Source organism: Oreochromis niloticus, linkage group LG10 (assembly GCF_001858045.2).
Source record: "Oreochromis niloticus isolate F11D_XX linkage group LG10, O_niloticus_UMD_NMBU, whole genome shotgun sequence".
NCBI lineage: Eukaryota > Metazoa > Chordata > Actinopteri > Cichliformes > Cichlidae > Oreochromis > Oreochromis niloticus.
Window position 1 is genome coordinate 1,250,589 of NC_031975.2, and position 15,307 is coordinate 1,265,895.

General features: G+C 45.6%; 1 protein-coding gene across 2 annotated transcripts in view; it reads left to right on the forward strand.

Moving 5' to 3' along the window:
* Positions 1–15,307, forward strand: part of spns2 (SPNS lysolipid transporter 2, sphingosine-1-phosphate) — a 57,693-nt gene that overhangs the window by 11,830 nt on the left and 30,556 nt on the right. For both annotated transcript variants that reach the window (XM_005462999.4, XM_003458030.5), the window contains exon 2: positions 5,927–5,992. In XM_005462999.4, coding sequence (XP_005463056.1) covers positions 5,927–5,992 — 66 coding nt within the window. The remainder of the gene's footprint in view (positions 1–5,926; positions 5,993–15,307) is intronic.

The following is a 15,307-nucleotide window of genomic DNA, read 5'->3' on the forward strand; positions in this document are numbered from 1 at the left end:
TCAATTTTATTTATATAGCACCAAATCACAACGGCAGTCGCCTCAAGGCGCTTTATATTGTACAGTAGATACAGAGAAAAACCCAACAATCATATGACCCCCTTTGAGTAAGCACCATGGCAACAGTGTATAAAATTATTGTATAACATTTCTTGTAAAGGGGATTTGCCTGATTTCACTGTGAGCAGCTGTTCTAAAGTCAAAAGATGCTTGTTCATGTTCCAAACAAAGATCCTCGTTCCACTTCTGTGTGCGTATATTGAAGACAGCTTCCCATTTTGCTGTGTTCACACATGGAAAGTTGGAGGCCAGGACATCAGACCAAGCATGAACTCAGGACCATGATTAAGGGAAGATGAAGGGTTGCAAAGCTGCTTGCAGATCCACATCCTGCTTGAAGTACTGGTACATTCAGGACCTTCGTGGGGTTCTCTATAAATTCAGCCTCGAGATGTTTCCTGTGCATCTCACTGCTTTTGCTGTCAAATCCAACACAGTCTGGGCTCTGTTAATGATGTTCTCAGGTCAGCATTGCTCCTCAAAATTGCACATAAATCCCCCGTTCAAGGTTCAACTGCTGCTCAGTATTCCTGAGAGAGCGCTGGTGCAGCTCATGGAGATCCCCTGGCAGTCTTGCAGTCTCATTTAATCTCAAATACCTTTGCTTCGCTTCGCTGCATCTCTTCCCAATACAACGAATGCATCATCTCATACAAACAAGTGGTCTAGCCTCTGGATGTATTATTGATGAGCTATACGTTTAACCTGCTTCCCTGATGCTTCGCTGTGCGTCCTCTCCACTGCCATCAAATATTTAACACGTACCGGCTGGGCCTAATGCACCGCAACCCTTCAGCTGAATTCAAGCTTTTGATTAGTGGAGACAAATTAGGAGAAAAAAAAAAAGCTTTACTAATCAAAGTGGTAAAGCTGGCAAGCCTGCAGGAGTTTAATTGGATTTCTGGCTGTCACAAATGTAAAAGATTAGAGTGAAAGCTGTCTAGGATGTGACAGTGGAAGGAGGTCTGTTTGTCTTTGTGCAAACATTCATCATGCTGATGACGTTTAGCACCGTAATCTTTACACTGACTCGATGTCGAGTCCAATCCATCAGCAAAGGTTTTAAAAAATAATATGTTTTATTTTCATCGTGCATGTATGACGAGGATTCGGAGGTTATCGTGCTGTGAGGGGAAAAATGATGTGCAACCTGCGAAAGGTGAGAAGATGAAAAATTAGATAATTATCAAAACACACTGAATTATGATATGGCAAAATTTACAATGGTGACATTAGCTGCGTTATCCCGTCCACTTATGAAAAGATTATTTCACTGATGAGGATCAGCTGCCAGCGTGGGAGGAAAAGTCTGAGTTATCTTCGACAGTCTTTGACGTTTCCTTCTTTGTCTGCGTCGGTGAATGATTAGGCTGCGTACAGTCTCACGATCAGCTTAGGAGGAGTCTGCTCGCTTATACGGGAGCGGGTGTTCCTCTAAACACCCAAACGCTGTATTTGTGAACACACTACATCTACATTTTATTATACACAGTGTGTATTTTTTTATTGTGCATTAATTACATTTATTGTACATGTAGCTGTGTTCTTTATTGGATTTTTACTGGCGCCCTGCCACAACCAGTAATCAGTGGAACAGTGGAACTGCCATCAGATTCGTGGTGTAAACACGGCTCCATACAGACACTGCTCATCAAAAACCGACTTTCTCACACGGCGTGCAGCACATGTGACTTTGGTTTACATTTTGTGCTCGACTTGCTGCCGGGGGAAGCGCGAGTGTCTAGCGTGCACTCACACACTGCTCGCCTCTGTCGACTTTATTGGGGAATCCTCTGAAGCTTCCCGTGCAGGCAACTCTATAGACGGTTTCCCAGACATCTGCATCACGTTTCCTTTCTGTGTGGCAGGCAAAGGAAGTGGAATGGAAAAACTGCTCCCCCGCCCAGTGCGGCCACATGGCGAGGGAGGAGAGCAGTCGGTCAGGAGCCCGCCGGCCACAGTCGGGCATATTTGTGGTCAGCTTTCTCCTCTGCAGCAGTCTGAGCCGCTCTGCATCTTGGCCTACCTCTGCACTCTGCTGCTGTCTCCCGGGCTGTTTCTTCTGAGTCTCTCTGTCTCACACGCTCAAATCCAAAATTTGGTTACAAGAGGAACCAGAAAAGAGACACTTTCTCCTCACTCGTCGCTGTTCTCCTTCCCAGACTCTTTATACTGATGGGGGGGGGGGTGACACATGAAAAGGAATCACACTCTTTGCAAGAACGCAGTAGAAGGATGGGCCACATCAGCAGAGCGGTTCACCGCTGCCTGTCACACTCCGGCCAGAGTGAATGACTTCCATCCACTGGCTCCTTCTCACTCAGGCTTACTCACAGTGAAACCAGGGGAAAGGGGAACACACACACACATTTATAATAAACAAAGGAAACATATGCTTTACCAACCAACCCAGTCCTGACTGATGAGATGTAGCCGCCATCTTTCTTTGCTCCTTATAACTCTGAGTTTCCCTCTCTGCTGTTAAATTGGACTCTTTCTCTTAGCCTAGTTTCTCTGACCATAAATAGAAGCAGGAGGGCTGCAGATCTACAGCTCTCTGTAGGGGATATGATATGAAGTAAATTTGTGTATGGCTGTGGTGGGTGTGGTGTGTGTCAGTGTGGGTGTGTGCTTCACTTAAGGTGTATTTGTGAGTGTGTGGTGGTCCCAGCGGAGCAATGCTGGCAGTCTGCGTCACTGCACAAGAGCTGGCTGGCTTTGCAAAAACAACATGCCGTATACTCATTTAAACACTCGTTGTTCGCGCTGCGGGCTCGCCTCCGCTTTAAAAACAAACTCTGATGCATTATCAATATGTTCTTTTGGATTCGTGATGATTTGTGATGCTTATTTTCCTCAGTGTAGTAATTCTGGTCCTTCCTGTACGCTAACGATCTTCTGGTGTCCTTAAAAAGACTGGAAGAAAACTTCTTTTCACACCGAGGAGTGATCATTCACCATTCATGGCTTTGAATGCCCCATTTGTGGAGCGGCACGTTAACGTTCTACCAATTTGAGTCATTTCTTCTCGAGCTGAAAAAAAAGTGTCCATAAATGCAGACTTTATGAGTGTCAGCCGCACACTGTAGCCGACTCTGTGTCAACTTTAACTGCGTCGTGCAGCCAAATACAGTTCAGCGTCAAAAACAAATTCATAAATGTGGTTCTGGACTATTATGTACCATGAAACAGGTCGGACACAAAAGCAGACTTTCTGCTTTAAGCTTGTTTGATACACTTTCTGTTTTTGTTTAAAGCTGAACAAAGCACACTTAAAGGAGTGTGCAGTATAGAAGGAAGGGAGTGCCTTGCCTGGTAGCCGTGAATGAGCATTGCTGCGTAAGTGCTGTTACCTTAAATGAAGATGGAAACCTGGAATGCCCACATTCCTCGGATGTTTCTCCTTCAGTCTTCAGACGCCAATCGATGCCTCTGTAGGGGTTCATCTGCAAGAACGGCAGCAGTGATGTCATAAGAAATACGTCGTTACATAAGGATGAAGATGCAATGAGGATCAGTTTTGCGAGAAAAAGAAAAAGTAGGCTGGACACTGGAAGCCAAGTTCCTTTGAGGTATCTTGACCTTTATCTCGTTGAGCAGCCGTAGAGCATTGCCATGGCAACTAAACTGGGTGCTGCCAGCTCGGGCGAGGGTTGTAATACCTCAGCATCAGCTCCATCCCTGAGTGCCTCTGTGTTTCAGTCTGCAGAAGCAGAGCTCGCACAGCAAAGACTCACAGTTGAGTAAGAAATACTAAGACCGATAAAGATGAAATGTTTCGGGAGTGCAGAAAAGGACAGAGTTTGATTGGCTCTGTGGAAGAGAGGAGATATCTGCTGCACAAACACAGAGCTCCCGGCTGTCTGTAATCCCTTACAGCTTAGCAGTTCATTACACACCTCATTGCACTTGAATCTCACACAACACACTCTTGCTTTAATCTGACTTCCACCTTGTATTTGAATGCATGCGCACTTGAACACAGGATGCTGAGTGTATCAAATGAACTTTTCATACGTTTTGAACGCGGCTTATTTTGCCGGAGCTCTACTTCATGACACATTCTCAGCTCTGTTAATCTGAAATAGCTTTTAGCTAACTCTGCCTTCATTAATTGTGTGGCAATTGTGTGGTAAGTGTAGACGGGTGTGGCTCTGACGATCGCAGCCTCTGTCCAGGAGGGACGCTCCACCATCTGCTGTAGGAATCCCCCTCCCAGCAGGCTTTGTGTATATATGCATGTGTGTGTGTGCGTGCACATCTTTGGGGCTAATTACAGTGCAGCTGCAGTTGTACAGTACACTGTTGAACAATTTTGTCGCTGTTTGACAGTCTTGGCAGGGGGCAGATTCGACCTGTCTGCCAAGGGCATGTAAGACAACACAGTGTTTTTGCTTTTGTTTTTATTTTAGTTTGAATTTAGGGAATAATGAGAATTTGTCTCAGCTGTGGGTTTCACTGAAACCAGGTGATAAGCAGCATATCAGCAGCTTGAAGTCAGGTCATTATGAAAGAGAAAGAATTTAAAAAGCTGTGTGTGTGTGTGTGTGTGTGTGTGTGTTAACAGGAATGCTTCCTGCAGTGTGAGAATGCACGCAGGTGGTTTGACTCAGCTGAGAGGAATCTGATGTTTGCTTGCATTCACGGTCCACCTGCACCTGTCTCTGCGTTGCACCACCTTTGCGCTTTTTCTTGTGCCGGCGCAGAGGATAGCCGCAGAATCAGCTTTTGCCTGCTTGGCTCGATGTTACTCATTATCCTCCAGAGTGAAGCGAGAGACGGCTGGATATTATAAAGCGGTCGTTTCTGAACGTTACAAAAGCCCGTACAGAGGTCAGGCTCTGCTAGGTGATACTGGGCTGACACGAGGGGAGCAGACAGATCAGAGGGAGCCAGCTTCTTAAAATGTTAGTCATGCCGCTGTTGCATTTTCATGAGCCGTGTTGCAATCCCCAGGACCGGCCTGCCAGCCTCACAGAGTCAGCTAGCACGGACTGCAGAGATGTTTTTTATTCTCAGTTAGAAATGAAGACTTTAAAGCTGGTGTTCTCAGGACGAGCAGAATCATTGGTGGTTTCTTGTTTACCAGTGCTTAAAATTACACAGTAGACATAAAGGGATTTCTTTTAATCTAATTTATCACCATCTGATCTTCTTCTTCTTCATCTTGATCCTTTGATGTTTACGATGTGTTTAAAAGTTTATGAGATTTCTTCTATATCGGGCACCAACGAGTCAGAGAGCTGTGATGAGCAGGTATTCAGCTGTTCGCATGCATTCCTTGTCCCGTGATTGGCCAAAAAGCAGATGCCTGTCACCTTATTAAGGCATCGGTGTGACGCACAGTATGCTGATGACTCTTGGGTTACAGTAATGGGATTGAAACAACTTCAGAGAACTTGTGGTTTCTCACAGTGGAATCGTGTTATTGCCACGCGACTGACAGCGACCTCACATTTGCATCATGTGGCAAAACCAGAATCAGCTGCAGTCATTGTGTCGGAGCTGTGCGCTGGACGAGCCAGTGAGAAGCTAATGGTGGAGAGAGTGTGTTTGTGTGTTTAGCGATTTGACACCAGATATTGCTCGTATGTAACACCCCGTGGGACAGTCTTTGAGCCACTCGCTAAAGTTTAGCACTGTGTGGCAGCCACACGAGCGTTATCAGTCTCATTCTGTTGCTCTTCGAGGAAGCGAGGTGAATGATGACCTCTAACTACCATCTAAGCATCATGTCCAAGCCACAAAAGGCTTTCGTAAATCCAGAATGAATTTGTCTGTAAGTCAGACAGAGCTCAGCGTTTCAGTACCTGTGATTAGGACTCTTATTATACCTCGAAACCACATTCATGTTTTTCTTTTGCAGGTGTTGTGCTCGACATTCAGCGGAATTACAACGTATCAGACAGCAGAATCGGCTTGCTGCAAACAGGTAAGCATCCTTTAATCTCATAATTACACGCGTGAAAAGAGTTCTCTCTCTCTCTGTGGTGACTGTAATTACTGTGTAACTCTGATGTTATTTAAAATGATGGTCCAATCAAAGGCAGAGGCTGTTACTCCAATCTGTCACTTGATCTCAGCCTCTGACAGCGGCGGTGTCAGCCTCCCTTTTCTCTTCTCACACATGAGCAGCAAACCGGATTATTGACAGCACATTTACAGAAGGTAAAGCTGCGTATTATGGAGTTAATTTACATAATCAACCCACTAATGGTTTTGTTCCTCTGCGTCTCTGTGCAGTCATTTGTGTGGGCAAGACAATCCAAGAAAATACAATATCAGAAGGGCACACCTCCTGGACTTTGTGATGGTGCAAAATTACTGAAGCTATTTACATTTTTCCACAGCACCACTGTATGACAAGCTGTGGTAGCAGCGTTGCCTCACAGCAGCAGCAGCAGCAAAGCAGCAGGCCAATAAAAAAGGGAAATACAGTCAGGAGCCTGGCAGGCTTTTCCCCTGAGAGCCGCACGCACCCACAGAGTGTGAGGACTCCTGCTTAGGGCAGGGTTTCCTGCTCCACACAGACACTCAGTGAATTCACCTTTTAGAGAGAGACACTTTGCAAAGCCCTCTTATTGGAGGACAGGACCCCGTCTTGTCTCTGTGTGCTCTCAGGCCCATTCAGACACCAACAGACTTACAAAGCGCCATTGAGGACAAGCAGACAGGACTGAGTCTGAGGGGTGGTAGAAAACAGCCCAGTGTTTTTAGGCTCGCGGTACGTTAAGGACAAAAATATCTCGAAGGAAAAAGAAATCTGTGTGACTCTTTTAGAGCTTTTTTTTTAAGGTCAGTGCATCACTTTAAAATCTCACTTCAACCCAAACTGAGCCTCGTTTTTATTTTCTCTCAGCAAGTTTCTCCACATGATGTATTTTGTCGTTTGTGTCTCGATGTTTGTTCTTTGGGTATTTTTCAGCAAAAGCAGGCAAGAAAAAGCAAACTCTACATATTTATTAATGTCAGAATGTCAGAATCAGGAACCCGGCCTTAGAAACATACGACGGTAAGAACGGGACATTTTTTCAATCAGCAGGATTTCTTCCCATTTGAAAAAACTGCATGTTTGTATGAACTCTTAATAAGAAACGGGAAACTGTGAAGGGCTTTGACTCTTAACTCTGCTTGTGTTGGCTCACTGTGTGGATTATGCACACAGCCACACTGGCACAAACTCACACACACTTAAATAAACAGAGTATGCAAGTCTTCTAGTTGCATGCACAACTGATTTGCCCGCTGCACCGTCTTCAGTTGCAAGTGTTTGAGAGGAACCCAGTCGGGGTCACTGCGAGGCTTCTGTGTGTTTGGTTTGTATGGTCTGTCATGGTTCGGACTCCGCTTGGCCCTTGATCCCCAAGGAACCTGTTTCTGACACGGACCTGGGGAATGCCGGGTGCCCAGGCTTTCAGCTGTGAGAGGGGCTGCATGCAGACAAGGAGCCTAGGTGTGAAGACGAGGAGGATGACGACATAAGCGGGACGCTAGAAGGGAGGATCTTTACCTCAGCACGGGATACACATCACTAGCTTCATCAGTCTGCAGTGGGGTTGCATTTTGCCATCACAGGTTTATGAAATGTCACTTTGACATCAGTCTTCCACACAACTTCATGGAGTCAATGCTCCATAGATATGTTTTCAGGAAAGGTCCCCGGTTACTTTTCAGACATGAAGGTGACTTTACTATAGAAATAAAGTTATTCTTATTATCGTGTTCAGATGACATCGACTTCATGGAAAGGAGTGCACGTCTGAAAGGAGTGTCAGTTTGTGTTTTTGTGGTTTGTCCCTTCCAGCGTCCCCCACCACCAGCCTCCTTGTCCAGAGGGAACAGTTCCCACCTCTGTGAGCACCTGCAGGCCAGGCCTGCTCTGTCCTCTCTCCTTCCTGCAGGCTTCGGTGCACCTGGGAATGCAAACTGCCAGTGTAGGTGTTTTATAGGAAGTGGGTGTATGCTCAGGCTTTCTCTCGCTCTCTGCTGCCAGGTCACCCTCAAACATTACAAAACATAACAGCGACCACACACTGCAGGATCCAAGGCACACAATACGACTGAGTCAGAATCAGTTTTTGAGAGAAACGACTCTTTGTTTTGGCTCTTAATAAGAACTACTGGAAGGGAAAATTCCCCATATCCAGACGTTTTTTGGCTTTAGGAAACACTAGGCTGAGCACTAGAGGAGGTTTTTAGACCTGCTGCTGTGTTTCATTTTGTTACAACAACTTAACTCTTCCTTCCTACCCTGCCCGACCCTCTACTACACAGGTGTCCAACTCCAGGCCTCAAGGGCCGTCCTGCAGGGTTTAGACGTGTCCTTGATCCAAAACAGCTGATTTAAATGGCTAAATGACCTCCTCAACATGTCTTGAAGTTCTCCAGAGGCCTGGTAATGAACTAATCAGTTGATTCAGGTGTGTTGACTCAGGGCGAGATCTAAAACCTGCAGGACACCGGCCCTCGAGGCCTGGAGTTCGACACCCCTGCTGTACTAGGACTAACCCACAAAGCCCTTTTGTGAACCGAGTGCTTTCTGTCCAGTTATTTTGTTCTGCTCATAGAACAAAATAACTGGTTGTGGATCAGAGGTTAAATGAGGAGGGTCTCCACTGGAAAAGCCTGGAAGCCATAGTCTTCTACCTGCATCTTTATTGATATGTGCTGAGCTGTCAAAGCCCATGATGAAGCCTGCAGAGGAGGTCGTCTGTGTCCTTTGGCAACATTAGTGCTTTCAAAATAACATAAGTTGACACGAGGTATGTGCTCATTTCTTTCATGCATGTGAGTGTGCACGCATGCCACAACTGCCTGAGGAGCTGACGTCTCGGCTCTCGTCGTAAGAGGATGAAGTGTCTGTCATGCTAGCGTAAAGGCATGCCGTTTGAGCCTGAAGCTCTGGCCCCGTCCATCAGCGTGATGAGATGTTCTCTCCTGAACACAGTCGACCTGTCAGGGCGCAGGGACGTGGACGTGACTGGTCCTCGAGCAGCAACTATGTGAAGCGAGTGACCCTCACACACATCTGTGAACAGGACCCCTCCCAAGGGTGTGGAGGGATGGGAGGTGTAAGGGGAGAGGGGTTCACCTGGATGGTATTACCTTTGGTGAGGGGGAGTTTAAAACGCTTTTGTTAACTGCAATGAGAAAGAAGAGAGTGCTCTTCTCTCTTGCTAACATGCTGTGGTTGTGTTCAGTGCTTTGAGGCCATTCAGAAAAAAAAGACTTAATAGGTTGAATTTTGTCTCATAATGGATCCTGGCATCATAATTATCTTCCACCAGTTTAGTATGGAACCAGAGATATTGGGGTCAGTCGGGCTGTGTGCGCGGTGGGGGCGGCGGCTTAATAAGGAGCCGGCACTCAAAACAGCTCACAGACAGTCTGTGGCCTGTGTGTGGCTGCCCACCGTATCTGAAACACAACACCAGCACACACACACACACACACACACACACACACACAGTGCCGCAGTCTTTACATGGTGTCAGCCTGCCTGTAGAGAGTTGTTTGGAATGAGGCCACAGGTGCTGTGTGGGACTAATGGCCTGAGCTCCTCCACATCAGGAGCATACGACACAAAATTACACAAAGAAAAGCTTAAACACATCAATAGTAATCGCTGTGCTGAAAACAGCGACACAGTTTTTGTGTTTATACGATGCTGTCTCGGATCCTTGGTTTGTTGGATCTGAGTTGAGGTCGAGTGTGTAAGTTGATTGCCAATGTCAATCAGAAATCTGTGAGCGGAGAGTTCCCTTCATGCACTGGGAAGCTATCATTGCTTGATCAGCTGTTTCGGGCAGTGTCAGCTGCTTCTATTTTGTCTTTTGCCCTCGTTGGTATCCCCTGGTACCTCCTCTCTCTCACTCTCAGCACTTTGACAGCTGTTGTTGTCTTGTTGTTGGTCCCACTGGCACCTTATATGAGTTAGGAGACATAAAGGGAAGGAGGGAGTAGAGAGAGCCGCTCTGCTCCCTTTAAGTAGCACAATTTCATCTTCTCTGCTATTGATTCCCAAAGCCAATAACGGCATTGCATTGGTGCTCAGCGGCCCTGCTGCTGCTGTGATGAGAATAGAACTATGACCTGATGATGTATGCGTGTGTTAGTGTGTGTGTGTGTGTGTGTGTCTTCATCTCGGGCTGTTTTTATAGGCCATGTCTCAGAGGAGGGCAGCTGCTGGGTGATGATTGGCACCCTGTTCCCGATCTCCTTCTCTTACACTTCCTGTGTTCCTGTGGCTGAACCAATAGCGCTGCTGATGAGTGACTGCAAATCCAATCAGGATTTTAGGGGGTCTAAACACACGTGTTGTCAACCTCTTTTCATGTAAATGTCTAATGGCCCCTTTGTGTCAAGCACCGCAGACGCTGTGCACTCAGAGAGAGCGTGGAGAGAAAGCTGCACACACCTTTTTAAAAGAATAATTCGAGGACTGATTGGGCATTTATGGCAACAAGATTCCGGCTGATATCCTTTCTTTCCTGCTTCTCTGAAAATGAAGACAAGCACTGATCGATTGCTGCACCTTCACATCCAAGCGACATAAACAGATCAATTAAGAACCCACACATGCACACTCCCCACACCTCAGCCTCTGAAGGTCAGAGCTGGGGCTGCTGCATGCTCATTTGATCTGCTTTCATTTATTTAATGTGGACTATGTGTAATTATTATATTTGATATTCGATTAATTCCAAACCAACAGCGACATGCTTGAACACAAACGTAAACACGGGCGCCGTCGTTTCAGCCGGAGCTTGTCATTAAATTGGCTGCTCTCGTAGTTACTGCAGGGAAGACAAACTACAGTGTTGAGCTGCTGGATGTCAGCTCGGTGCCGACAGCTTGTTTTCCTTAATGCTGCAGCCTGGGTACAAGTCTGCAGCATCACAGCAAGCGCATCTGGATACTTTTTTTCTATCCTAAAAAATTTCAAGAAGCACCTTTCTTTATTCTCAGCATATGTGTTTGCTTCTGATACGCAGTAATGTGTAAAAGATGATGTTCCACTGAACACGGGCCAGCCAGCCAGGCCGGTATTTGTAGCTGTGTGATTCTTACCAGCTGCAGCTCTCACACTGAGCAGGTAGAAGAAACATTTGATGCAGCAGCAGTGAAAACTCACCAGCCCTTAGCTGTAGTTAAAAGACTGAAAAGACTTTTTGGTTGGTGTTACAGTACAACTGCACTCGATGGCAGCTTCTGCGGGTACAGTATGAGCTGCTCAGATTGACAGAAACCGTGCCGTGCGGGTATTTCCCAGGCTTCATGTGGTATTTATCAGGGAGCACTGGTAATCTGAGCCGAGGGGTTTCTTGGCGAATTAGCGGTGATCAGAAATGTAAGGCATGCAGAAATGTTGGGGCTCCACATGAAGGAGAATCCAGCAGGCAGCAAAATGATGTTTGCGAGTGTCTGAGTTTCAGTCACGTGCATTGGTGTCCTACTAAGTTATGTGTCACACCCTCCACAGGCAGGTCCATTAATCATTATGGGAAGAACAACAAAGCTGCCACTCCCACCAGTCCTGCACACCTGATAGAAACACGGCACTGTGAGGCCACAGTGTAATAAACACCAATGATTAGAAGACGACTGAAGCTTAGTTTACGCCACATTCCTATCTGTTCAATAAACACATGCTCATAAGTTTTGGTCAGCGTGATTCACCAGCAAAGCTATGATGTCATTTTAATCTCTGTGTTACTGTAATTGCACAGTTACATTTTTATTGACTATTTTCCAAAAGTAACACAACCCTGAAAATGCTGTTGGAGAAATTAGAGCGAAAGATAGAAAAATACATACAAACAATGATAGTTATTAACACCGAAATGGTTCAAATTTAGTGCTATCCATTACATAATATTAACTGTGTCCAGTGTTGATGTTGTTATTTACCTTTGTCTTTCTTCCTGGATACGATGAATGTTCTTGAAGAATTTCCTCAGAAATGCTCGGCCCCGTCACGTATAACTGACCTTCAGCTACGTGTCAAAACCTTTCTAAGCACAATTTTAATCAGGTGCTTTTATTGTGAAAGATCGACGGTGTTAAGAACAAGTTAAAGCACAATGTGGTTTCGCTGCAGATGTAGTTGGTCGTGTTGTCAGTTTTATTTATACACAACAACAGTCGCCTCAAGGCGCTTTATGTGGTAAGGTAGACCCTACAATAATACATACAGACAAAAACCCAACAATCATATGACCCCCTATGAGCAAGCACTTGGGCGACAGTGGGAAGGAAAAACTCCCTTTTAACAGGAAGAATTCCCGGCAGAACCAGGCTCATCTTGGGGTGAAAGCTGAGCGTCAGAGTGCATCTGGTGCCAGTTACAGAGCCGTGGGCGTCCAGTATTGTGGACAGATTCGTTTTTTTAGCCTCTATCTATGGCGTGTCTGTGAATGTGTCAGAAATTGTAGAGGAAAACCTCTACAGGAACTAGATTCCCATTTATGAGAAAGGTTAGATGTGTTTGGAGTGCCTGACATATTCTGTGTGTGATGACATCTGTGGTATGCAGGGTTGGGTTACCTGTTTCCACATCAATACCAGTGCCTTCAACACAGTGTTTGAACTGGTAGGTCTCAGGGTAAGGATCATCGTGGCGTTATTTAAATCATTTTTTTTATCATCAGTAAGGTGAGTCATGGCGTGGTGATACACAGCGATGGCATCCTGTAAGTATTAATAGAAGGTTCCCACAGACTATAAGGATGAATTGTTGTCCTGTATTAGCTCCAGGGTGACATTTCTGACATTCCTCGGGATTAAAAAAAACGATGATTTAATCCAACGTGATAATAGAGATAATATGGTCTCATGCAAGAGCGAGAAAGAAGTAAAAAAAGCTATTTTTAACGACAGACGTTACTCGTGCGTCGTTTGCTCTTCATACAAATCCCTGCAGTTGCAGCAAGTGTTGTAACAATGAAAAGGGCAGAGGCACAAAGGTGGAGGAGAGTCAACAGAAACTGGAGAGGGGAGATGTATTTATGGAAGCTGCACTGAGCGCTGACACCTACACACACACCTCTCCACAGTGAACAGGTCACAGTGACACATGGCAGTGCTTTAAATGTGGCAGAATGACAACACCTAGCCTGAAGACATGTACGGACCTGCTGATAGGGATGTGCTTCTCCGGTTCCTCTAATTCAGTCTCTGGCAGCTGACAGACATTCAAATTCCTGAAACTGGTGTGCCTCAATTAGTTAGAGCGTCCTTACTGTCAGCTTTCACGGCTGCAGCGATGACGCCTGGGAAACGGCTCATAAGGCCTAAAAGAATAGATATGTTTTAGAGTTATTGATCTGATCTGGCAGCACGGTGGTTAGCACCGTCGCCTCACAGCAGGACGGGTTCAATCCCACCATCAGGCCGGGTCTTTCTGTGTGGAGTTTGCATGTTCGCCCATGTTTGCGTGGGTTCTCTGCAGGCACTCCGGCTTCCTCCCACAGTCATGACATGCAGTTAGTGGGGATAGGTTAATTGGAAATTGCCCGTGAGTGTGAGTCTATGTGTTAGCCCTGCGACAGGCTGGCGACCTGTCCAGGGTGGACCCCGCCTCTCGCTCTAAGACAGCTGCGATAGGCTCCAGCGCCCCGCGACCCTGAAAAGGATACGTGGAAGAGACTGGATGATACGATCTGGATTTTAGAGAGTTGCCAACAAAACACTGTAGCAATTATTTGTAATGTTACGTGTCATTGGTTTCTATTTATTTGGGTAAAGAGCTCAAATGTGACATTTTCCCCTGTGTTAAGCTTCTACTTGAGGTGCATTTTTACAGAGTTCCCTCAGTTTCACATTCGGGCACAGCAGAACAAAGAAACTCTGGGCCCTTTGAGATCTGTATTTAAAAAAAAAGATTTTTATTTCCAAGCAAGAGCAATTCAATCCATGACAAATCCCATTTCCTTGAAAAGTCAAATCTCGGAGGTAAAGGCTTACAGGGCGAGCTTGAAATGAGGAACACTGCCTGCGTTAAACCACCCAGTTTTTATTTTTTTGTCTCCTTCAGCTCCTTTAACTCCACTTTTTCCAGTGAAAATTGCTGCCAATCACCCTCAGAATTAAAAAAAAGCTAATCATCTCTAGCGCAGTGGGAGAAACACCTTAGTGGGTTTTTGTGGAAAAGGATCAAACAGGCTGATGAGCATTTTGTGTCCCACAGCCTCACAGGTGCTCTCTTCAGGGGAATCTAGTGTTTCACAGGGCAACGTTTCAGCTCAGTGAATCAATCACAGACACACACTCGACATATGTGTGTCTGCGTCTCCCCCGATGCCGTATTCACAGTGGCATTGAATCGTAGGGAGTGAGTCATCCCTGGAGGTATTGTTCTGTTGGCCAATCAAAGTGATGGCTGGATGTCCGGTGTTTAGAGTCTCCCTCTGTGTGGCATGCGAAGCAGGAAAATGTGTGTGTTGCGGGGGGTCGTGGTGCAGCTTGCTCAATTGTTTTCAGTTTCTGTTACTTTCAGCTTGACAGTAAATTTCCATTACTGTCCTCTGAAACCCAGAAAACACAAGACAGCTTTACACGAGTACGTTTCTACAAAGACTGGGTCCAAATCACCAGGAAACCTACTCTATAATATACTGATGATAATGTGAGGAGAGTTTTTCCAGTTTACAATGAAACAGTTTAAAATATGATGACATGAATGAGTGGCGTTTGTTGCTACGGCGTTTGTTTACTCGCCATTAGCTCACTGAGGACACAAATCACCTGTGTGCAGCGTCTTTGTGACAATGTTAGACTGAAATACAGACTTGAGTGTCTCCAGTGTGGCTGCTATTGTGTCTACTTATAGACTTCTCACTCAGCCATTGTCTTCTCGCTCCAATGTGAAAGACGATGGTAACTTCCTCGCTTGAGAGACTGTGAGAAATATGCACGGCGTGTTATTTGAAGAACATCAGAGAGGATGGCACTCGTGTGTGATGCACGGGGGAAACTGAGATCAGGGCTTCAGTTTGCTTGGTTTGTGTTGTTTTGTTGCTCGTCTAGAGAAAATGTGTCCGGTTAAATCTTTTGTTTTTTATATAAAATGTGAATGAAGGACATGGAAAATAAGAATTAATATATGGACTTTAGAGAGGTTTTAAAATGCAAAAACAGTCATCAGCACGGTCCCTGCAGACCAGACTGCACTGCTTCACACTGCTTGGTGAGGCTGTTATGAATCCTCACCATCACACATTTATTCATGAATGCCCTCGCTGTTAAT